The sequence below is a fragment of the Amblyraja radiata genome, chromosome 15 (assembly GCF_010909765.2).
Source record: "Amblyraja radiata isolate CabotCenter1 chromosome 15, sAmbRad1.1.pri, whole genome shotgun sequence".
Classification (NCBI taxonomy): Eukaryota; Metazoa; Chordata; class Chondrichthyes; order Rajiformes; family Rajidae; genus Amblyraja; species Amblyraja radiata.
Window position 1 is genome coordinate 52,882,876 of NC_045970.1, and position 25,875 is coordinate 52,908,750.

At 48.3% G+C, this 25,875-nt stretch overlaps 1 protein-coding gene across 9 annotated transcripts; it reads left to right on the forward strand.

The window, feature by feature from the left end:
• The first annotated feature begins 3,555 nt into the window (after nt 1–3,555).
• LOC116981511 (zinc finger protein 271-like) lies at nt 3,556–24,117 on the forward strand. Of its 9 annotated transcripts, none has more exons than XM_033034564.1 (7): nt 3,556–3,626; nt 9,219–9,692; nt 16,799–17,260; nt 18,138–18,599; nt 20,089–20,382; nt 21,235–21,696; nt 23,305–24,117. In XM_033034564.1, the coding sequence occupies exons 2-7, from the start codon at nt 9,264–9,266 to the stop codon at nt 23,737–23,739; spliced, it is 2,544 nt and encodes an 847-aa protein (XP_032890455.1). In that variant the 5' UTR covers nt 3,556–3,626; nt 9,219–9,263; the 3' UTR covers nt 23,740–24,117. The 9 variants fall into 9 exon arrangements, with proteins under 9 accessions (XP_032890455.1, XP_032890453.1, XP_032890459.1 ...); XM_033034562.1 differs by lacking the exon at nt 3,556–3,626 and adding an exon at nt 7,011–7,436; XM_033034568.1 differs by lacking the exons at nt 3,556–3,626; nt 16,799–17,260 and adding exons at nt 7,011–7,170; nt 10,403–10,444.
• The last annotated feature ends 1,758 nt before the right edge of the window (nt 24,118–25,875 follow it).

The window sequence follows — 25,875 nt, forward strand, 5'->3', positions numbered from 1 at the left end:
TGGTTTTTCCCCGGGTGCTCCAGTTTCCTCCCACACTACAAAGACATACAGGTTTGTAGGTTAATTTGGCTTTGGTAAAAATAGTAAATTGTCCTTAGTGTGTGGGATACTGCTAGATAAACACGTTATTCGCACAACACATAAATCAAGCACGCTTAAAATGTGAGTTGCCTGTATTTATGATTGTGCTTGTGTACAGTATGATTTTACTGGATTGTATGCAAAATAAAGCATTTCACTGTATCTGGGTACACATGGCAATCAAGTACTGTGGCATTGATTTGAATTGCTTTCTTTTTAATTATGCTCCACAAATAAGATCCCAACCCTGCAATTATTAACAGTTTCTGCACAGATTGTTTGGTAGGCTGGTTTAATGTGTTCCATAACCAGCCTCTCAAAGCACTGCAGATGCTGGTTTACACAAAAGGACACAAAGTTCTGGAATAACTCAACGGTTCACACAGTTGAAGAAGGGTTCTGACCCGAAATATCACCTATCCGTGTGCTCAGAATATGTTGTCTGACCTGCTGAATTACTCCAGCACTTTATGTCCTCATTTAGCATCATGTTCAGCACAGACATTGTGGGCCAAAGGGCCTGTTCCTGTGCAGTACTGGTACATGTCTCCTGTCCCCATCTGCCCATCATCCCCCTCAGCTGGTTCCATCCACCTTGTCTCACCCCTCCCTTTGACCTCCCTATATTGGCTATCTGTCAATATATACATTATTATCTCTGCACTCTCAGTAAAACCCCGGCAGCCCCTTTACCTCCACAGAACCGCTAACAGGGACAAACCCCAACATCGGCATTCTCTTGCATCACCTGCAACAGGTAATCTCCCGCGGTTGCGCACCTGTGGCCCATAATCACACATAGCATGCTTTCTGGCGCGCTGCGCATTCTGGGTAAGAGCGCCGCCATTGGGGCAATCTGACAACCAGAGAGAAGAGAGAGAGACGGAGCACATGGTAGAGAATGATCTGAAGTAGGGTTTCGGCCCGAAACGTTGCCTATTTCATTCGCTTCATAGATGCTGCTGCACCCGCTGAGTTTCTCCAGCATTTTTGTGTACCACATGGTAGAGAAAGCTGGGTACCGGAAATCTTATGTCACATCCTGCCCCTGTCCTGGAGCGTATCGCCATTTTACTGCACTTTAAGGAAGATTTGAAGTTGGGAAGTTGTTTCCATTTATTCTTCCTTCCGTGTACAGTAGAGCATCTGCATTCAGTCGGAGTTCTCAGCCGCGCGAATCGCGAAATTTGGGTGAGGGGCTAAATGCCCGCGAGGTGGTGTGATTGACCCCCTACCGCAAATCAGAGCAAGAGCAACGCTCCTGGGCCCACTGAGTTATTCCAGCTTTTGGTGTTTATCAGCCGGCAGAGGTTCTCCTACCAACGAGTGCAGGGGGAAGATGGGGGCTTGCAGCCGTCTGAAACAAGACGGGAGAGGGAGAGAGGCGAGGATGTCTCAGAATCAGGATGAGTGGTTGTGAATGGGATATCTTGAAATATATCTCAATCAGGAACTAAGTGAGTAAAAACAAAGGCGGGATTTAAAGTTTAAGAAGGAACTGCAGATGCTGGAAAAAATGGAGGTAGACAAAAATGCTGGAGAAGCTCAGCGGGTGAGGCAGCATCTATGGATCGAAGGAATAGGTGAAGTTTCGGGTCGAGACCCTTCTTCAGATATTACTTATTACTTTTACTTGTATTACTTGACTTACAGGAATACCAGGTTCAATGGCTTTTGGTGCAAACGGTTACACATGGCGAAATCGTTGTTGGGCTTGAGAAGGGACAATGCATATTTCCCCCTGGTCTTTCGGTAAAAGGAATTGGAAATAATGGTATCTCCTTCACTGGGACCTTGATCTACTTCGAAAGGCAACAAGCTCAGCGTTTATCTTGCTTTGAAATCAGCAGGAACTGTGGCCCAATTGCCCTCAAGTGGAGAGCGTCCTGGTTAGGTTTCCTGTTTTGCCCTTGCTGGCAATTCCCCCTTGCCCAGAGTGCCAGGAATAGATTAAGACACGTGTAGGTGTAGCCTGGATCAGTTAAGGACAGAGGATTTTGCTTCCCTGAAGGACATTAGTAAAAACATTCGGCCCTTCGAGCCCCCTCCGCCATTCAATATGATCATGGCTGATCATCTAAAATCAGTACCCCCATTCCTGCTTTCCCCCACATCCCTTGATTCCTTTAACCCCGAGCTAAATCTAACTCTCTTGAAAACATTCAGAGAATTGGCCATCGCTGCTTTCTGTGGCAGAGAATTCCACAGATTCACAACTCTCTGGGTAAAAAGGTCTTTCCTCATCTCAGTCCTAAATGGCCTACCCCTTATCCTTAAACTGTGACCCCTGGTTCTAGACTCCCCCAACATCAGGATCAATTTTCCTGCATCTAGCCTGTCTAATCCTTTAAGAATTTTATGTTTCCATAAGATTCTCTCAGAAGGGTCTCGACCCAAAATGTCACCCATTCCTTCTACCCAGAGATGCTGCCTGTCCATTGGAGTTACATCAGCATTTTGTGTCTGTCTACTATTTACCTCATTGGAGACCCTTGAACTATCTTTGATCAGACTTCACTGGCTTTTATCTTGCTCTAAACTTTAACCTCTTTATCATGTATATGTACACTGTTGATGGCTCTATTGTAATCAGGTCTGGTCTTTCAACTGACTGGTTGGCACTCAACAAAAGCTTTTCACTGTACCTTGGTACACATGACAATAAACGAAACTAAACTGAAAAAACACTGAAATAATAGTGCAAAGACCAAAAATAATGCCCCCAAGTCTATGTAGTTCAGAGCTTATTTGAAGGTGGTAGTGTATGACAGCCTGATGGTGGTTGGGTAGAAGGCAGGAACGGGGTACTGATTGTGGATGATCAGCCATGATCACATTGAATGGTGCTGCTGGCTCCAAGGACCGAATGGCCTACTCCTGCACCTAATGTCTAGTGTCTAGTGACATAATACACCACTGTAAGATCACCCAGCATCCTCCTACACTCCAAGGAATAAAGTCCTCGCCTGCCCAACCTCTCCCTATAGCTTTGGCCTTCAAGTCCTGAGAACATCATAAATTCTGTCTGCAATCCTTCTAGCTCGTTACATCTTGCAGAAAAGTAGATGGCTGGTAGATGTTACCAGTAGCAAGAGTCTAGGACCAGTGGATACAGCCTCAGAATAAAAATACGTACTTTGAGGAGGAATTTCTTTGGCCAGAGCGTAGTGAATTTGTGGAATTCATTGCCACAGTCGGTGGTAGCATTGTCATTGGGTATTTTTAAAGTGGAGATTGATAGGTTCCTGATTAGTGAGGGAGTCAAAGGTTACAGGGAGAAGGCAGGAGAATGGGGTTGAGATGGAGAAATAGATCAGCCATGATGGAATAGCAGATCAAATTCGATGGGCTGAATGGCCTAATTCTGCTCATATGTCGTATGGTCTCGTGTGCATTCATAACCATTGGAATTTTATGTTCCAAAGGAAAAAGGAAAGCTGCTGCTTTATTTCTTACACTGTTCACTTGTTTTATAGGGCATCAGAAGGTGGAGGATTGGCTGGCACGAAGTCCAAACCGAGCATCGGAGGAAGATCAACGGAAAGGTGTAAAAGTATCGTTGAACTTTGAGCGGTGGGAGGAGACATGTATATTGGTTCTGACTCGGAGGATGAATTTCAAAAGTGTGTGTGTGAATGCCAGAGCTTCGAGTGGGAGACAGATTCTCTTCTGAGGTGTCTCAGAGTGCAGCAGGTGGAAGAAATAGTGAGCGGTTACACAGCCGGAGGAGAGAACGCAACACCTGCGAGAGGGGGAACCATTCCTGTTTTTCTGCCTCCCGCGTTTTTGCTTCCCGCTGACGGTCCATCCTGGAGGAGCAGAGAGGAACCCATACCACGGAGAAACCCTGCAAGTGTGAGGACTGTGGGAAGGGGTTCAATTACCCGTCCCAGCTGGATACTCACCGCCGCACACACACTGGGGAGAGGCCGTTCACCTGCTCCGTCTGCGGGAAGGGGTTCACTCAGTCCTCCCACCTCTTAACGCACAAGCGGGTCCACACCGGGGAGAGGCCGTTCACCTGCCCCGTCTGTGGGAAGGGATTCACTCACTCATCCACGCTCCAAACCCACCAGCGGGTCCACACCGGGGAGAGGCCGTTCACCTGCTCCTTGTGCGGGAAGGGCTTCACCCAGTCGTCGGACCTACTTACCCATCACCGGGTCCACACCGGGGAGAGGCCGTTCACCTGCTCCGTATGCGAGAAGGGCTTCACGCTGGTGGGCAACCTGCTGAGGCACCAGCGGGTTCACACCGGGGAGAGGCCATTCATCTGCTCCGTATGCGGGAAAGGATTCACTAGGCACTCCAACCTGCTAACGCACCGGTGTCTTCACACCGGGGAAAGGCCATTACTTGCCCTGTGTGCGGGAAGGGATTCACTCAGTCGTCCAACCTCTTGACACACCAGAGAGTCCACACGTGACTGCAGAACCCTAAGTGTTGCTGGATCCAAGACTGAACCATGTTCCTTAGCAAAAGGATTTGAGTATAGGAGCAGGGAGGTTCTACTGCAGTTGTACAGGGTCTTGGTGAGACCACACCTGGAGTATTGCGTACAGTTTTGGTCCCCTAATCTGAGGAAAGACATTCTTGCCATAGAGGGAGTACAGAGAAGGTTCACCACACTGATTCCTGTGATGTCGGGACTTTCATATGAAGAAAGACTGGTTAGACTCGGCTTGAACTCGTTAGAATTTAGAAGATTGAGGGGGGATCTTATAGAAACTTTTAAAATTCTTAAGGGGTTTGACAGGCTAGATGCAGGAAGATTGTTCCCGATGTTGGGGAAGTCCAGAACAAGGGGTCACAGTTTAAGGATAAGGGGGAAATCTTTTAGGACCGAGATGTGAAAAACATTTTTCACACAGAGTGGTGAATCTCTGGAATTCTCTGCCGCAGAAGGTAGTTGAGGCCAGTTCATTGGCTATATTTAAGAGGGAATTAGATGTGGCCCTTGTGGCTAAACGTATCAGGGGGTACGGAGAGAAGGCAGGTACAGGATACTGAGTTGGATGATCAGCCATGATCATATTGAATGGCGGTGCAGGCTCGAAGGGCCGAATGGCCTACTCCTGCACCTATTTTCTATGTTTCCTTCCAGTTTAGTTTATTATTGTTACATGTACCGAGGTACAGCGAAAAGCTTTTTTATTGTGTGCTAAATCACCAAAAAAAAACTATACATGATTACAATCAACCCGTCCACAGTGTATACATACTGGATAAAGGACCTGAGAGGAGATTTTAGAAGAACATAAAAAGGCACAAAATGCGGGCCATGCAGCATCTCTGGAGAAATAGGATGGGTGACGTTTCGGGTCAGAACCCTGCTCTTCCTCAGAATTGCATTGTTACAGTAGGAAATGCTGCTGTTGAAATAAAGATTTAAAAGTGTGGAGCAATTGTAATAAAAGATAGCTGATTCACTTCTGGGACCAGCACGCAAAGAGTCGCCTGGCTTAGGTACCAACTTGGAGCTATCAAGTGTGACTAACTTCCAATGTCAGTTCTTCCATTTAACTATGGCAGGGATTAATATTTTTGAATGTACAGTGACTAAATGAACATGATTTTAACGGGTTTTTGTAAATTTTCATCTTTTCCCATCCAAGTGATTACCTATCGGAAAGGGAAAAAAACTACAGATGCTGCAAATACTTGGTAGATCAGGCAGCATCAGTGAAGAGAGAAACAGATTATTAGACAGCACAGTGGCGCAACAATAGAGTCACTGCCTTACTGCGCCAGAAACACGTTCGATACTGACCATGGGTGCTGTCTGTATGGAGTTTGTCCGTTCTCCCTGTGATTGCGTGGTTTTTCCCCGGGTGCTCCAGTTTCCTCCCACACTACAAAGACATACAGGTTTGTAGGTTAATTTGGCTTTGGTAAAAATAGTAAATTGTCCTTAGTGTGTGGGATACTGCTAGATAAACACGTTATTCGCACAACACATAAATCAAGCACGCTTAAAATGTGAGTTGCCTGTATTTATGATTGTGCTTGTGTACAGTATGATTTTACTGGATTGTATGCAAAATAAAGCATTTCACTGTATCTGGGTACACATGGCAATCAAGTACTGTGGCATTGATTTGAATTGCTTTCTTTTTAATTATGCTCCACAAATAAGATCCCAACCCTGCAATTATTAACAGTTTCTGCACAGATTGTTTGGTAGGCTGGTTTAATGTGTTCCATAACCAGCCTCTCAAAGCACTGCAGATGCTGGTTTACACAAAAGGACACAAAGTTCTGGAATAACTCAACGGTTCACACAGTTGAAGAAGGGTTCTGACCCGAAATATCACCTATCCGTGTGCTCAGAATATGTTGTCTGACCTGCTGAATTACTCCAGCACTTTATGTCCTCATTTAGCATCATGTTCAGCACAGACATTGTGGGCCAAAGGGCCTGTTCCTGTGCAGTACTGGTACATGTCTCCTGTCCCCATCTGCCCATCATCCCCCTCAGCTGGTTCCATCCACCTTGTCTCACCCCTCCCTTTGACCTCCCTATATTGGCTATCTGTCAATATATACATTATTATCTCTGCACTCTCAGTAAAACCCCGGCAGCCCCTTTACCTCCACAGAACCGCTAACAGGGACAAACCCCAACATCGGCATTCTCTTGCATCACCTGCAACAGGTAATCTCCCGCGGTTGCGCACCTGTGGCCCATAATCACACATAGCATGCTTTCTGGCGCGCTGCGCATTCTGGGTAAGAGCGCCGCCATTGGGGCAATCTGACAACCAGAGAGAAGAGAGAGAGACGGAGCACATGGTAGAGAATGATCTGAAGTAGGGTTTCGGCCCGAAACGTTGCCTATTTCATTCGCTTCATAGATGCTGCTGCACCCGCTGAGTTTCTCCAGCATTTTTGTGTACCACATGGTAGAGAAAGCTGGGTACCGGAAATCTTATGTCACATCCTGCCCCTGTCCTGGAGCGTATCGCCATTTTACTGCACTTTAAGGAAGATTTGAAGTTGGGAAGTTGTTTCCATTTATTCTTCCTTCCGTGTACAGTAGAGCATCTGCATTCAGTCGGAGTTCTCAGCCGCGCGAATCGCGAAATTTGGGTGAGGGGCTAAATGCCCGCGAGGTGGTGTGATTGACCCCCTACCGCAAATCAGAGCAAGAGCAACGCTCCTGGGCCCACTGAGTTATTCCAGCTTTTGGTGTTTATCAGCCGGCAGAGGTTCTCCTACCAACGAGTGCAGGGGGAAGATGGGGGCTTGCAGCCGTCTGACACAAGACGGGAGAGGGAGAGAGGCGAGGATGTCTCAGAATCAGGATGAGTGGTTGTGAATGGGATATCTTGAAATATATCTCAATCAGGAACTAAGTGAGTAAAAACAAAGGCGGGATTTAAAGTTTAAGAAGGAACTGCAGATGCTGGAAAAAATGGAGGTAGACAAAAATGCTGGAGAAGCTCAGCGGGTGAGGCAGCATCTATGGAGCGAAGGAATAGGTGAAGTTTCGGGTCGAGACCCTTCTTCAGATATTACTTATTACTTTTACTTGTATTACTTGACTTACAGGAATACCAGGTTCAATGGCTTTTGGTGCAAACGGTTACACATGGCGAAATCGTTGTTGGGCTTGAGAAGGGACAATGCATATTTCCCCCTGGTCTTTCGGTAAAAGGAATTGGAAATAATGGTATCTCCTTCACTGGGACCTTGATCTACTTCGAAAGCCAACAAGCTCAGCGTTTATCTTGCTTTGAAATCAGCAGGAACTGTGGCCCAATTGCCCTCAAGTGGAGAGCGTCCTGGTTAGGTTTCCTGTTTTGCCCTTGCCGGCAATTCCCCCTCGCCCAGAGTGCCAGGAATAGATTAAGACACGTGTAGGTGTAGCCTGGATCAGTTAAGGACAGAGGATTTTGCTTCCCTGAAGGACATTAGTAAAAATATTTAAAAGACCTTTGGACAGGTACCTGGATACAGAGGGCTATGGGGCCCAATGCAGGCAGGTGAGACTAGTGAAGATGGGGCATCTTGGTCAGCATTGGCAAAGTCGACCAAAGAGCCTGTTACTAGACTGTTTCACTATGACTAGAATATCAGTCTGAAAAAGGATCTCGACCGGAAATGTAGTCTGTCCAATTTCCCTGAGACACCCCCCCTCCCCCTGCATTTAGTTTTTGTTCAAGATTCCAGGATCTGTAGTTCCTTCTGTCACCTTAGTATATCAGGTGTTTTTTCAAGAATTCAAATGTGTTCCCATGACCACAGAACACTAGCCTTTTTTTTGCATATTGTTTTAAATTTGGTGATTTTAAACTCTCTGGTTGCTGAGGTGAGAATTTAAGTTGTATCTGCAGGACAACAATGTGATTCCTTGGGTCTGGGTTTCTATTTTTGTTGGGAAAAAAGATCATAAACAGACATGTCTAGGATAATCAGGGGAAGAGATAGGGTAAATGCACAGAGCCTCTTACCCAGAGTGGGAGAATCAAGAACCAGAGGACATAGGCTTAAGGTGAGGGGAGGGGGGGGGTTTATGGAATGAACCTCAAAACCAATGAGTTTGAGGCAGGTACTATCTTAAGAAATATTTGGACAGGTACGTGGATAGGAAAGGTTTAGGGAGATAGGGGCCAAACGCAGGCAGGTGGGTCAAGTGTGGGATGGGTATGTTGGGCGGGTCCACACTGGGGAGAGGCCGTTCACCTGCTCCCTGATTGGGAAGGGCTTCATCCATTCCTCCCACCTGGTCAGGCACCAGTGCAGCCACACAGGCGAGTGACCCTTCCCCTACTCCGAGTGGCTGGACTATCTCTCCTTCCTAACCCCATTCTCCTGCCTTCTCCCATAACCTCTGACACCCGTACTAATCAAAAATCTATCTATCTCTGCCTTGAAAATATTAGTAGGGGTGACAAAGGTTACAGGGAGAAGGCCGGAGAATGGAGTTGACAGGGAGAAAAATAGATCAGCCATGATCGAATGGCAGAGCAGACTCGATGGGCCGAACGGCCTAATTCTGCTCCTATGTCTTATGGTGACGGTCAGCAGAGAAGCTGTGGCCAGAAGGGCCTGTTTCTATTCTGTACAACTCTGTGAATAAGTGCAGTTCACCAGTGATAATGTCTGACAGCATTGTCCCCATTTCGTCCACACAGGGAGAAGCCAAGCGTGTGTTGTGCCGAGGGAGAGGATTCAACTGAATGTCGAACCTGGAGAGCCTCGAGGACCCTCGCACCCCGTGGAAACCGCACCAATGTGGGGACTGCGGGAAAGTGTTCAACTACCCGTCGCAGCTGGCGGTCCACCGCCGCACCCACACGGGGGAGAGGCCATTCCCCTGCACCTTGTGCAAGAAGAGGTTTGCCTCGGTCTCGGCCCTGCTGATCCACCAGCGGGTCCACACCGGGGAGAGGCCGTTCACCTGCTCCCTGTGCGGGAAGGGTTTCATCCATTCCTCCCACCTGGTCAGGCACCAGCGCTGCCACACGGGCGAGCGGCCCTTCCCCTGCCCCGAGTGCGGCAAGGACTTCACCCAGTCGTCCCACCTGCTGATCCACCAGCGTGTCCACGCCGACGAGAGGTCCGTCAAGTACCCCGACTGCGGGAAGAGCTTTAAGAGCCCCGGAGAGGTGAGGATCCAATGGCCAGGCACTGCCAACCCCGACTAAAATTATGAAATGGCAATTATTAAATATAAATAGTAAAGGCATGGGAGAATTATGCCTATCTAAGAGATCGATCTATTAGGTGGGCATAATTCTCCGTGCCTTTCAACCGCAGTACTTGTAACACGCGAAGGTCTGTGCAGCCCATGTGCCGTCAGCGCTGCTTCAAGCCGTCAATTTCAAGCGGGGCTGCACTGCGCATGCGCAGCGCAAGTTTCTTGGCGGGTTTTTCACATATTTATTGACGTTATTTAAGTAAGTAAGTAAGTTTATTGGCCAAGTATTCACATACAAGGAATTTGCCTTGCTGCTTCGCCCACAAGTAACAACATGACCTACAGTGACAGTTACGAATGACTCAGAAAACACTAAACATTAATAATAATAAAACATTAATGATAAAACACCATTGATCAAGCATGTGAACCAACAAAAGAACAGATCAAAGGGAGGCTACAGATTTTTGGCTGTTGAGTAGAGCAACTACTCGTGGATAAAAACAGTTTTTATGTCTGGCTGTGGCAGCTTTGACAATCCGGAGTCGCCTTCCAGAGGGAAGTGATTCAAAGAGTTTGTGGCCAGGGTGAGAGGGGTCAGAGATGATCTTGCCCGCTCGCTTCCTGGCCCTTGCAGTGTACAGTTCATCAGTGGAGGGAATTTTAAGAGTATCTTAGGAAACAAAGAGTGAAGAATGGAGTTTGTGTACCAATAACGTGGTAAGTACATTTCTTGGTGCTTTGTGTTTTTAAATACCGTATTTCCCGGAGTGGGGGTAGAGCTCCTTTCACGGTGTTTGGAGAGTCTGGCCCGGGGTAAAGTTGCAGGGAGGGCAGGAGCGTTGTGAAGGAGGGGATCGGGGCCAGTAACCCACTTGCGACGCTCCGGGCACGGAGCCACCGCATTGTGGCCGGGGAGCGAATTAGCTCAGGTGGCTGCGAGTGGCCGCCGGGACCAGGCAGCCCCTTCTGCCGGTCCCCGCTCACCTCTGCCAGTACTCTCCGTCTGAAAACCTCTCTCCTGCCGCTCGCCGGCCTCACCCATGTCAGCCGCTTCCCGCACATCCTTAAATTCCGACAGCGCGCTCAAGGGACTAATTGAGGTTACGGCTGTCGGAATTTAGGGATTTGCGGGAAGCGGCTGACATGAGCGAAGCCGGCGACAGAGGTGTTCAGTTGGAGAGCACTGCCAGAGGTGAGCGGGCCGGCAGAAGGCGCTGAAGCGGCAGCCGGTTCTGCTGTCGGGTCCTGGCGGCCGCTCGCAGTCACCCGAGTTGCTTCCTTCCCCGGAAGTGGCGGCCAGTTCTGCCGCCCGTGCCCGGAGCGCTGCGGCAGCGGTGAGTGAGTCTGACATGATCTCCGACCCCCTCCTCCTCAACACTCCTGCCCTCCCCGCATCTTTAACCCTTGGCACAGACTCTCCACACGCTGTGAAACATAGAAACATAGAAATTAGGTGCAGGAGTAGGCCATTCGGCCCTTCGAGCCTGCACCGCCATTCAATATGATCATGGCTGATCATCCAACTCAGTATCCCGTACCTGCCTTCTCTCCATACCCTCTGATCCCCTTAGCCACAAGGGCCACATCTAACTCCCTCTTAAATATAGCCAATGAACTGGCCTCGACTACCCTCTGTGGCAGAGAGTTCCAGAGATTCACCACTCTCTGTGTGAAAAAAGTTCTCATCTCGGTTTTAAAGGATTTCCCCCTTATCCTTAAGCTGTGACCCCTTGTCCTGGACTTCCCCAACATCGGGAGCAATCTTCCTGCATCTAGCCTGTCCAACCCCATAAGAATTTTGTAAGTTTCTATAAGATCCCCTCTCAATCTCCTAAATTCTAGAGAGTATAAACCAAGTCTATCCAGTCTTTCTTCATAAAACAGTCCTGACATCCCAGGAATCAGTCTGGTGAACCTTCTCTGCACTCCCTCTATGGCAATAATGTCCTTCCTCAGATTTGGAGACCAAAACTGTACGCAATACTCCAAGTGTGGTCTCACCAAGACCCTGTACAACTGCAGTAGAACCTCCCTGCTCCTATACTCAAATCCTTTTGCTATGAAAGCTAACATACCATTCGCTTTCTTCACTGCCTGCTGCACCTGCATGCCTACTTTCAATGACTGGTGTACCATGACACCCAGGTCTCGCTGCATCTCCCCTTTTCCTAGTCGGCCACCATTTAGATAATAGTCTGCTTTCCTGTTTTTGCCACCAAAATGGATAACCTCACATTTATCCACATTATACTGCATCTGCCAAACATTTGCCCACTCACCCAGCCTATCCAAGTCACCTTGCAGTCTCCTAGCATCCTCCTCACAGCTAACACTGCCCCCCAGCTTAGTGTCATCCGCAAACTTGGAGATATTGCCTTCAATTCCCTCATCCAGATCATTAATATATATTGCAAATAGCTGGGGTCCCAGCACTGAGCCTTGCGGTACCCCACTAGTCACTGCCTGCCATTGTGAAAAGGACCCGTTTACTCCTACTCTTTGCTTCCTGTTTGCCAGCCAGTTCTCTAACCACATCAATACTGAACCCCCAATGCCGTGTGCTTTAAGTTTGTATACTAATCTCTTATGTGGGACCTTGTCGAAAGCCTTCTGGAAGTCCAGATACACCACATCCACTGGTTCTCCCCTATCCACGCTACTAGTTACATCCTCGAAAAATTCTATAAGATTCGTCAGACATGATTTACCTTTTGTAAATCCATGCTGACTTTGTCCAATGATTTCACCACTTTCCAAATGTGCTGCTATCTCATCTTTAATAACTGACTCTAGCAGTTTCCCCACTACCGATGTTAGACTAACTGGTCTGTAATTCCCCGTTTTCTCTCTCCCTCCCTTCTTAAAAAGTGGGGTTACGTTTGCTACCCGCCAATGAGGAGAATGTGGTAGGACCCTTTTAAAAGTGTACAACAGTCATTTAGCCATTGATCGGGTAAGATCCTGGCACCATGTTTGCAAGAAAGGCTTCCTTTTCATAGGAAGATGCTGGTGAGGTGCCTCATGCCCAACAGTCCACTCGGTGAAATGCTGAGTAGTTTCCGATACATCTAATGACACAAAATTCTGGAGTAACTCAGCAGGTCAGGGAGCATCTCTGGAGAACATGGATAGGTGATGTTTCGGGTCGAGACCCTTTGGACTGATTGCATGGGGCAACCAGCCAATACTTTGGTCCCAGAGGCTTGTTGTCTGCAGTGAGTGACTCACCTCCTGATACCCCCACAGCTTATGTACCAACCACGAGGTACAATTTGTGGAGAATATTTACCTGGATAACTACAGCTTGAAGAAAATTCTTATAACTCCATTTTCAGTGCAACAGTGGTGCTATGGTTGAGTTGCTGCCTTACAGCCTAGGATGCGAAACTGGGATAACAGTACTAGTGTACGGGTGATCGTTAGTCAGCGTGGACTCCGTGACCAAAGAGTCTGTTTCCATGCTATATCTCTAAACAAAATTGTCCAGGGAAAAAAAGCCTGACTGGTTGGCATCCAAAGTTTTCATTTCCTCCTACTCATTTCCTCCTATCACCAGAGCATCAGTCTGAAGAGGGCTCCCGACTCGAAACGTCACCTATCCATGTCCCCCAGCGATTCTGCCTGACCCACTGAATTACTCCAGCATTGATTGTGTTTTTTAATGTAAACCAGCATCTGCATTTCCTTGTTTCACCAGAGCACGCTACTAGTTACATCCTCGAAAAATTCTATAAGATTCGTCAGACATGATTTACCTTTTGTAAATCCATGCTGACTTTGTCCAATGATTTCACCACTTTCCAAATGTGCTGCTATCCCATCTTTAATAACTGACTCTAGCAGTTTCCCCACTACCGATGTTAGACTAACTGGTCTGTAATTCCCCGTTTTCTCTCTCCCTCCCTTCTTAAAAAGTGGGGTTACGTTTGCTACCCGCCAATCCTCAGGAACTACTCCAGAATCTAAAGAGTTTTGAAAGATTATTACTAATGCATCCACTATTTCTGGAGCTACTTCCTTAAGTACTCTGGGATGCAGCCTATCTGGCCCTGGGGATTTATCGGCCTTTAATCCATTCAATTTACCCAACACCACTTCCCGGCTAACCTGGATTTCACTCAATTCCTCCAACTCCTTTGACCCGCGGTCCCCTGCTATTTCCGGCAGATTACTTATGTCTTCCTTAGTGAAGAAAGGAACTCTCCCTCCAATTGGTTCCTTGAATTATTATTGTCATTCAATAAGATGACAACTGATTCAACGTCCCGCTGTGCTCCCGTTTTTCCCCACCATCTCTCCACCTGCCTTCATCCTCTGTCCCCCACCCATTCAGTAATTAAAAAATGAAGATTTAGAAGCCTTGGGGAAAATTGAATTGTTACTTATTTTTATTTTTTACGGAGAGAACAATCTGCGCATGCGCGGTATAAGATTTTTTTTTTTTTTTTTTAAAGCCGACTGACTGCCTACCTTGAGTAATTTATCACTGCCACCGGCAGACCCACACCGGTGAGAAGCCCTTCGGCTGCTCGCACTGCGGCAAGAGCTTCGGACAGTCGAGCGACCTGCTGAAGCACCAAACCTGCTGAAGCACGAGAGGAAATGTACAGTTTAAGTAATACAAGAAATAAATTAATAGTATGAAGGGTCCTGACCTGAGATGTCGACAGTCCAGGCCCTCCACTATGCTGCCGGACACTCTGAGGGCCTCCAGCACTTAGTTTTTATTCTTTAGATAGACCCCCTACCCTGGGAGAAAGACTCTTAATTGTATGCCCATTCTAGGCCCCTTATAATCCTTTATAGTTTTATCTGGGCACCCTCAGCCTCTTGTGTTCCAGTGAGAAAAAAAAACACAGTCTAACTAAGGGTCCCAATCCGTACCATCTCCAATACATAGAGTCGTACAGCACAGAAACAGGCCCTTCAGCCCAACCTCCCCATACCGACCAAGATGTCCCATCTACACTAGTCCCACCTGCCCACTGAGTACTTTTGTAGAGTATTATCTGATTTGATTGGGCAGCATGCAGAACAAAGCTTTTCACTGTACCCCGTTACGCATGACAATAATAAACCTATTTGGTCTCCTAATCTGAGGAAAGACATTCTTGCCATAGAGGGAGTACAGAGAAGGTTCACCAGACTGATTCCTGGGATGTCAGGACTTTCATATGAAGAAAGACTGGATAGACTCGGCTTGTACTCGCAAGAATTTAGAAGATTGAGGGGGGATCTTATAGAAACTTACAAAATTCTTAAGGGGTTGGACAGGCTAGATGCAGGCAGATTGTTCCCGATGTTGGGGAGGTCCAGAACAAGGGGTCACAGTTTAAGGATAAGGGGGAAATCTTTTAGGACCGAGATGAGAAAAACATTTTTCACACAGAGAGTGGTGAATCTCTGGAATTCTCTGCCACAGAAGGTAGATGAGGCCAGTTCATTGGCTATATTTAAGAGGGAGTTAGATGTGGCCCTTGTGGCTAAAGGGATCAGGGGGTATGGAGAGAAGGCAGGTACAGGATACTGAGTTGGATGATCAGCCATGATCATATTGAATGGCGGTGCAGGCTCGAGGGGCTGAATGGCCTACTCCTGCACCTATTTTCTATGTTTCTATATATTTAAGATCAGAAGGGTGAGCTTTAAAGGGTCTGTGGGTATTTTTTTTACGCAAAGAATGCTTATGGTATAAAATGAGCTGTCATAGGAAGTGGTGAATGAACAGTAACATTTGAGAGGCAGAATGTAAAAATAAGGAACTGAAGGTGCTGGTTTAAAATAAAAATAGACACAAAGTGCTAATTTATGGAGTTCCCTAGCCTGGAACTGTGTCTGGATCCCAGGTGAGTTGATGGCTCCGGTCCCTTTCTGAGGAGAGGGTCCCGATTTGAAATATCACCAATCCATATTCCCCAGGCGTGTAACCTAACCTGCTGAGTTACTCTAGCATTTTGTGTATTGTTTTTCCATTTAAGAGGCATCTAGGCTTCAATTAGCAGGTTAGAGGAGGATATGGAATTAATCCAGGCAAGTTGGATTGGTATAGATAGGTAATTAGACGATTGATATTAGAATATAAAAGAAAGGATGTAATGCTAAGGGTTTATAATGTGCTGGTCAGGCCACATTTTAGGTCATAATGTCATAAGGGATTGGAGTAGAAATAGGCCATTCGGCCCATCAAGTCTACTCCACCATTCAGTCAAGGCTGATCTATCTCTCCCTCCTAATCCCATTCTCCTGCCTTCACCCATAACCTCTGACACCGTCCTAATCAAAAATCTATCTATCTATCTATCTATCTATCTATCTATCTCTGCCTTTAAAATATTCACTGACTTCTGTGGCAAAGAATACCACAGATTTACCACCCTCTAACTAAAGATCACAACACTCTGACTGAAGACGGTGCAATTAATTTGGACTATTGTGGGCCCTCATATCTAAGAAAGGATGTGCTGGTGTTGGAGAGGGTCCAGAGGAGGTTTACAAGAATGATCCCGGGGATGCTTGAGTTAATGTATGATGAGCGTTTAACGGCTCTGGGCCTGTACTAGGTGGCGTTTAGAAGGATGAGGGTGGATCTCGTTGAAACCTACTGAATAGCGAAAGGCCAAGATTGAGTGGATGTGTAGAGGATGTTTCCAGTAGTGGGAGAAACTAGGACCTGAGGCCACAGCCTCACTAAAGAATGTACCTTTAGAATGGAGATGAGGAGGAATTTCGTCAGCCAGGGGGTGGTGAAACTGGAATTTATTGCAAAAGATGGCGGTGGAGGCCAGGTCAGTGAGTATTTTCAAACCTGAGTGATAGATACGTTATTAGTAGGGGAGACAAAGGTTACAGGGAGAAGGCAGGAGAATGGTGTTGAGTGGGAGAAAAACTATGATCGAATGGCAGAGCAGACTCGACGGGCCGAAAGGCCTAATTCTGCTCCTATGTCTTATGGTGACGGTCAGCAGAGAAGCTGTGGGTAGAAGGGCCTGTTTCTATTCTGTACAACTCTGAATAAGTGCAGTTCACCAGTGATACTGTCTGACAGTATGTGTCCCCGTTCTGTCCACACAGGGAGAATCCAAGCAGGTGTTGTGTCGAGGGACAGCGTCGAACCTGGAGAGCCTCGAGGAACCTGGCACCTCGCCGAAACCGTACCAATGTGGGGACTGCGGGAAAGGGTTCAACTACCCGTCGCAGCTGGATGTCCACCTCCGCACCCACACGGGGGAGAGGCCGTTCTCCTGCACCGTATGCAAGAAGGAGTTTGGCTCGGCCTCGACCCTGGTGACCCACCAGCGGGTCCACACCGGGGAGAGGCCATTCACCTGCTCCCTGTGCGGGAAGGGTTTCATCCATTCCTCCCACCTGGTCAGGCACCAGCGCTGCCACAGAGGCGAGTGGCCCTTCCCCCGCTCCGAGTGCGGCAAGGACTTCACCCAGTCGTCCCACCTGCTGAAGCACCAGCGTGTCCACACCGACGAGGAGCTCGCCAAGTGCCATGACTGCGGGAAGAGCTTTAAGAGCCCTGAGGAGGTAAGGAACCACCGGCGAGAAGCCCTTCGGCTGCTCACACTGCGGCAACAGCTTCAGACAGTCGAGCGACCTGCTGAAGCACCAAACCTGCTGAAGCACCAGAGAGGAAATGTACAGTTTAAGTAAAACAAGAAAGAAAGAAATAGTACGAAGGGTCCTGACCTGAGATGTCGACAGTCCAGGCCTCCACTATGCTGCCTGACACGCTGAGGGCCTCCAGCACTTTGTCTTTATGGTTTAGATAGACCCCTACCCTGGGAGAAAGACTCTAATTATATGCCCAATCTAGGCCCTTCATAATCCTTTATACTTGTATCTGTGCACTCTCAGCCTCTTGTGAGAAAAAATATAACACAGTCTAACAAAGGGTCCCAATCCATACCATCTCCAATACAGAGAGTCGTACGGCACATTAAGAGGCCCTTCGGTCCAACCTGCCCATACCGACCAAGATGCCCCATCTACATTAGTCCTACCTGCCCGCTAATTGTATTTATGTGTAGTATTATCTGATTTGATTGGGCAGCAAAGCTTTTCACTGTACCCCGTTAGGCATGACAATAATAAACTTAAATCTTTAAGATGAGAAGGATGAGCTTTAAAGGGGGTCTAATTCTTTATTAGTTGGGGTGACAAAGGTTACAGGGAGAAGGCAGGAGAATGGTGTTGGGTGGGAGAAAAATAGATCAGCCATGATCGAATGGCAGAGCAGACTCGACGGACCGAACGGCCTAATTCTGCTCCTATGTCTTGTGGTGCCGGTCAGCAGAGAAGCTGTGGCCAGAAGGGCCTGTTTCTATTCTGTACAACTCTGTGAATAAGTGCAGTTCACCAGTGATACTGTCTGACAGTATGTGTCCACATTCCGTCCACACAGGGAGAATCCAAGCACGTGTTGTGCCGAGGGAGAGGGTTGAACCTGGAGAGCCTCGAGGACCCTCGCACCTCGCCGAAACCGTACCAATGTGGGGACTGCGGGAAAGGGTTCAACTACCCGTCGCAGCTGGATGTCCACCTCCGCACCCACACGGGGGAGAGGCCGTTCCCCTGCACCGTGTGTAAGAAGGAGTTTCCCTCGGCCTCGGGCCTGCTGACCCACCAGCGGGTCCACACCAGGGAGAGGCCGTTCACCTGCTTCCTGTGCGGGAAGGGTTTCATCCATTCCTCCCACCTGGTCAGGCACCAGCGCAGCCACACGGGCGAGCGGCCCTTCCCCTGCTCCGAGTGCGGCAAGGACTTCACCCAGTCGTCCCACCTGCTGAACCACCAGCGGGTCCACGCCGACGAGAAGCCCTTCATGCGCCCCGACTTCTGGAAGAGCTTTAAGAGCACTGGGGAGGTATGGATCCACTGGGCAGCAAAGCTTTTCACTGTACCCCGTTACGCACGACAATAACAAACGAGAAGGATGAGCTTTAAAGGGTCTGTGGGTATTTTTTTTACACAAAAAATGGTTATGGTATAAAATGAACTGTCATAGGAAGTGGTGAAAGAACAGTAAAATTTGAAAGGCAGAATGTAAAAATAAGGAACTGCAGGTGCTGGTTTCAAATAAAAATAGACACAAAGTGCTAATTTTTGGAGTTCCCTAGCCTGGAACTGTGTCTGGATCCCAGGTGTGTCGACGGTTCCTGCCCATTTCCTAGGAAGGGTCCCGATCTGAAACATCACCTATCCATATTCTCCAGGGGTGTGGACTAACCTGCTGAGTTACTCTAGAATTTTGGGTATTGTTTTTACATTTAAGAGGCATATAGGCTTGAATTAACAGGTTGGAGTGGGATATGGAATTAATCCAGGCAAGTGGAATTGGTATAGATAGGTATTAGACGATTGATATTAGAATATAAAAAGAAAGGATGGTTTATAATGTGCTGGTCAGGCCACATTTGAGGTCATAATGTCAAAAGGAATTGGAGTAGAATTAGGCCATTCGGCCCATCAAGTCTACTCCGCCATTCAGTCATGGCTGTACCATCACTCCCTCCTAACCCCATTCTCCTGCCTTCTCCCCATAACCTCTGAAACCCGTACTAATCAAAAATCTATCTATCTCTGCCTTTAAAATATTCACTGACTTGGCCTCCACAGCCTTCATGTAGCAAAGAATTCCACAGATTTACCACCCTATATCTAAAGATCACCACCCTCTGACGAAAGGTGGTGGAATTAATTTGGAATATTGTGAGCCCTCATAGCTCAGAAAGGATGTGCTGGTGTTGGAGAGGGTCGAGAGGAGGTTTACAAGATGTTCCCGGGATGCTTGAGTTAATGTACGATGAGCGTGGGCCTGTACTAGGTGGAGTTTAGAAGGGTGAGGGTGGATCTCGTTGAAACCTACTGAATAATGAAAGGCCAAGATAGAGTGGATGTGGAGAAGATGTTTCCAGTAGTGGGAGAATCTAGGACCCGAGGGCACAGCCTCAATAAAGGATGTTCCTTTAGAATGGAGATGAGGAGGAATTTCATCAGCCAGGGGGTGGTGAATCTGTGGAATTTATTGCCACAGGTGGCGGTGGAGGTCAGGTCAGTGGGTATTTTCAAAGCAGAGATTGACAGGTTCTTTATTAGTAGGTGTGAGAAAGGTTACAGGGAGAAGGCAGGAGAATGGTGTTGAGTGGGAGAAAAATAGATCAGCCACAGACACAAAATAGATGGCACAGCAGACTCGATAGGCCGAACGGCCTAATTCTGCTCCTATGTCTTGTGACGGTCAGCAGAGAAGCTATGGGTAGAAGGGCCTATTTCTATTCAGTTCAACTCTGTGAATAAGTGCAGTTCACCAGTGATACTGTCTGACAGGATGTGTCCCCATTCCGTCCACACAGGGAGAATCCAAGCAGGTGTTGTGCCGAGAGAGAGGGTTGAAACTGGAGAGCCTCGAGGACCCTTGCACCTCGCCAAAACCGTACCAATGTGGGGACTGCGGGAAAGGGTTCAACTACCCGTCGCAGCTGGATGTCCACCTCCGCACCCACACGGGGGAGAGGCCGTTCCCCTGCACCGTGTGTGGCAAGGACTTCACCCAGTCAGCCCACCTGCTGAAGCACCAGCGGGTCCACGCCGGGGAGAGGCCCTTCAAATGCCCCGGCTACGGGAAGAGCTTTAAGAGCCCCGGGGAGGTAAGGATCCACCGGCAGACCCACACCAGCGAGAAGCCCTTCGGCTGCTCGCACTGCGGCAAGAGCTTCGGACAGTCGAGCGACCTGCTGAAGCACCAGAGAGGAAATGTACAATCAAAAATTAAAAATCTATCTATCTCTGCCTTTAAAATATTCACTGACTTCTGTGGCAAAGAATTCCACAGATTTACCACCCTCTAACTAAACATCACCACACTCTGACTAAAGACAGCGCAATTAATTTGGAATATTGTGAGCCCTCCGAACTAACAAAGGATGTGCTGGCGTTTGAGAGGGTTCAGAGGAGGTTTACAAGAATGATCCCGGGGATGCTTGAGTTAATGTTTGATCAGCGTTTAACGGTCCTGGGCCTGTACTCGGTGAGTTTAGAAGGATGAGGGTGGATCTCGTTGAAAACTACTGCATAACGAAAGGCCAAGATCGAGTGGATGAGGAGAGGATGTTTCCAGTAGTGGGAGAATCTAGGACCCGAGGGCACAGCCTCAATAAAGGATGTACCTTTAGAATGGAGATGAGGAGGAATTTCATCAGCCAGGGGGTGGTATTTTCAAAGCTTAGATTGATAGATTCTTTATTAGTTGGGGTGACAAAGGTTACAGGGAGAAGGCAGGAGAATGGTGTTGAGTGGGAGAAAAATAGATCAGCCATAATCGAATGGCAGAGCAGACTCGACGGGCCGAACGGCCTAATTCTGCTCCTATGTCTTATGGTGACGGTCAGCAGAGAAGCTGTGGCCAGAAGGGCCTGTTTCTATTCTGTACAACTCTGTGAATAAGTGCAGTTCACCAGTGATACTGTCTGACGGTATGTGTCCCCATTCCGTCCACACAGGGAGAATCCAAGCTCGTGTTGTGCCTAGGGACAGGGTCGAACCTGGAGAGCCTCGAGGATCCTTGCACCTCGCGGACACTGTACCAATGTGGGGACTGCGGGAAAGGGTTCAACTACCCGTCGCAGCTGGATGTCCACCTCCGCACCCACACGGGGGAGAGGCCGTTCCCCTGCACCGTGTGTAAGAAGGGGTTTGCCTCTGTCTCGGGCCTGCTGACCCACCAGCGGGTCCACACCGGGGAGAGGCCGTTCACCTGCTCCCTGTGCGGGAAGGGTTTCATCCATTCCTCCCACCTGGTCAGGCACCAGCGCAGCCGCACATGCGAGCTGCTCATCCCCCGCTCCGAGTGCGGCAAGGACTTCACCCAGTCGTCCCAACTGCTGAAGCACCAGCGTGTCCACAACAACAACAAGCCCGCCAAGTGCCCCGACTTCGGGAAGAGCTTTAAGAGCCCTGAGGAGGTAAGGAACCACCGGCGAGAAGCCCTTCGGCTGCTCGCACTGCGGCAAGAGCTTCGGACAGTCGAGCGACCTGCTGAAGCACCAAACCCGCTGAAGCACCAGAGAGGAAATGGACAGTTTAAGTAAAACAAGAAATAAATGAATAGTATGAAGGGTCCTGACCTGACATGTCGACAATCCAGACCCTCCACTATGCTGCCTGACACTCTGAGGGCCTCCAGCACTTTGTTATTATGCTTTAGATAGACCCCTAACCTGGAAGGACTCTTAACTGTATGCCCAATCTAGTCCCCTCATAATCCTTTATACTTGCATCAGTGCACCCTCAGCCTCTTGTGTTCCAGTGGGGAAAAAAATAACAATCTAACAAAGGGTCCCAATCCGTACCATCTCCAATACAGAGTCGTACAGCACAGTAACAGGCCCTTCGGTCCAACCTGCCCATACTGACCAAGATGCCCCAACTCCACTAGTCCTACCTACCTGCTAATTGTATTTATGTATAGTATTATCTGATTTGAGTGGGCAGCAAAGCTTTTCACTGTACCCCGTTAGGCATGACAATAATAAACCTACATTTTTAAGATGAGAAGGATGAGCTTTAAAGGGGGTCTGAGGGTATTTTTATGAAAGAATGGGTATGGTATAAAATGAACTGGCATAGGAAGTGGTGAATGAACAGTAATATTTGAGAGGCAGAATGTAAAAATAAGGAACTGCAGGTGCTGGTTTAAAATAAAAATAGACAGCAAGTGCTAATTTATGGAGTTCCCTAGTCTGGAACTGTGTCTGGATCCCAGGTGTGTCGAAGGTTCCGGCCCCTTTCCTAGGAAGGGTCCCGATCTGAAACATCACCTATCCATATTCTCCAGGGGTGTAGCCTAACCTGCTGAGTTACTCTAGCATTTGGGGTATTGTTTTTACATTTAAGAGGCATCTCGGCTAGAATTAACAGGTTGGAGAGGTTGGTATTAATCCAGGCAAATGTGATTGGTATAGATAGGTAATTAGACGATTGATATTAGAATATAAAAAGAAAGGATGTAATGCCAAGGGTTTATAATGTGCTGGTCAGGCCACATTTAAGGTCATAATGTCATAAGGAATTGGAGTAGAATTAGGCCATTTGGCCCATCAAATCTACTCCGCCATTCAGTCATGGCTGAGCCATCTCTCCCTCCTAACCCCATTCTCCTGCCTTCTCCCCATAAACCTCTGACACCCGTACTAATCAAAACTCTATCTATCTCTGCCTTTAAAATATTCACTGACTTGGCCTCCACAGCCTTCATGTGGCAAAGAATTCCACAGATTTACCACCCTATATCTGAAGATCACCACCCTCTGACGAAAGGTGGTGGAATTAATTTGGAATATTGTGAGCCCTCATAGCTCAGAAAGGATGTGCTGGTGTTGGAGAGGGTCCAGAGGAGGTTTACGAGATGATCCCGGGGATGCTTGAGTTAATGTACGATGAGCGCTTAACGGCTCTGGGCCTATGTCTAATGTGGCCAGAAGGGCCTGTTTCTATTCTGTACAACTCTGTGAATAAGTGCAGTTCACCAGTGATACTGTCTGACAGTATGTGTCCACATTCCGTCCACACAGGGAGAATCCAAGCAGGTGTTGTGCCGAGGGACAGGGTCGAACCTGGAGAGCCTCGAGGACCCTCGCACCTCGCGGACACTGTACCAATGTGGGGACTGTGGGAAAGTGTTCAACTACCCGTCGCAGCTGGATGTCCATAGCCGCACCCACACGGGGGAGAGGCCGTTCCCCTGCACCGTGTGTAAGAAGAAGTTTGCCTCGGCCTCGGCCCTGCTAACCCACCAGCGGGTCCACACCGGGGAGAGGCCGTTCACCTGCCCCCTGTGCGGGAAGGGTTTCACCCATTCCTCCCACCTGGTCAGGCACCGGCGCAGCCACACGGGCGAGCGGCCCTTCCCCTGCTCCGAGTGCGGCAAGGAATTCACCCAGTCGTCCCACCTGCTGAAGCACCAGCGGGTCCACAACAACAAGAAGCACTTCAAGTGCCCCGACTAAGAGAAGAGCTTTAAGAGCCCTGGGGAGGTGAGGAACCATCGGCAGACCCACACCAACGAGAAGCCCTTCGGCTGCTCGCACTGCAGCAAGAGCTTCGGACAGTCGAGCGACCTGCTGAAGCACCAAACCTGCTGAAGCACGAGAGGAAATGTACAGTTTAAGTAAAACAAGAAATAAATGAATAGTATGAAGGGTCCTGACCTGAGATGTCGACAATCCAGGCCCTCCACTATGCTGCCTGACACTCTGAGGGCCTCCAGCACTTAGTTTTTATGCTTTAGATAGACCCCTACCCTGGGAAGAAGACTCTAATTATATGCCCAATCTAGGCCCCTCATAATCCTTTATACTTGTATCTGTGCACCCTCAGCCTCTTGTATTCAAGTGAGAAAAAAAATAACACAGTCTAACTAAGGGTCCCAATCCATACCATCTCCAACACAGAGAGTCGCACAGCACAGAAACAGGCCCTTAGGTCCAACCTGCCCCTACCGACCAAGATGCCCCATCTACACTAGTCCTCCCTGCCCGCTTATTGTATTTATGTATGTATAGTATTATCTGATTTAATTAGGCAGCAAAGCTTTTCACTGTACCCCGTTACGCATGACAATAATAAACCTACATTTTGTAAGATGAGACTAGACCAAGTGCAGACCCGTTGGGTCTGTTCCCCTAACGTGTGGTTGCGGAGGAGGGGGGGGGGGGGGCTGGGGGTCGACATGCGGCATCACACACACTAACTAACCCCCCGCACAAACGTAACTACGCCCCTTGATATTATATTAATATTATTAATTTGGTCCTTTTACCCCATAACCGCCCTATCCTCTGACACATAGCCCCCAATTCGCAGGTGCGTCTAGAGGGGGTGCGGGGTAGAGAGTGAGGGCAGAGAGAGAATGGGGAGAAACGGAGAGAAAGGGGCAGAGACAGAGGGAGATGGGGTGGAGGGGAGGAGTAGAGGGAAGGTGGGGGAGGAGGGGTGAGAGAGATGGGAGGAGAGAGGGGGAATGGGGAGAGGTGGGGGGGAAGGGTGTTTAGGGGAGGGCAGGGGGAGAGACAGAGCGAAATGCAACCGTGCGTCATGCGTTCAGAATGTTCTCTAAATGAAGCGTGCGCGTCTCATGCACGAAAGCTGTCTGCAGCTCTGGAATTCAGGGGAGGAGCACACACACACACACCAATCTAAGCTGTCAATGAAGACAGCAAATTTTTTGTTTTTAACTATCTTTGAAATTAACAGTTAATCTTAACAATTAGTGATGTTAAGTGAAAAATAATTAAATTCGGTTCAATGAAAAACAATGTAATCAACAATCTGGCAGGCTGGGGGGGAGGGGCCAGGCTGGGCCAGGAGGCAGATGAGCCAGGTGCAAAGGCATTGTGAGGTCAGCAGCTGGGCAACCTTAATTTTTTTATTAAATGTCAGTTTGGTTATAAATTTTAGTATACAACTCGGGAAATAATTGACCAAATGTTTAGAGGATTGGATTTTTGAAATCATAAGGAAAATTTCTACCAGAAGAAAATTTCACTGTTATTGTAAAGTCAGCAGCTGGGCAGCGGTCAGATTTCAAACAAAGGTCACATTGGTCAACAATTTTAATTAAAAAGTCAGGAAAATAATGTACAAATGTACAGAGGAGTGGATTTCTAAAATCACAAGGAAAATCTATACTGAAATATGTAAAAATTTTCACGTTTCAGCGTCTGGTTTTCGAGGGGATACGTTTCACATGCATAATGACACACACACACGGAGTTTTAAAAGTATACTAGACCAAGTGCAGACCCGCTGGGTCTGTTCCCCCAATGCGCGGTTGGGGGGGACAGGTGCTGCGGCTTCACACGCACACTAACCACCCCACCCACACAGTGTGAGGAGGGGGGAGACGGGGTGGGGAGAAGGAAATGGGGGGGGAGGGGAGAGAGGAGGTGGGGAGATATGAGGGGAGAGAGAGGAGGGGGAGAGGGGAAGAAGGGAGAGGGGATTGGAGATGGGGAGAGGGGGTTGGAGGTGGGGGGGAAGGGTGGGGAGGGGGGAAGGGGCGAGAGAGTGGGGACGGGGAAGAGGAGAGAGGGTCCCTTCCATTCAACGCTCGGTTGTGGCGTCACACACACTAACCACCAACC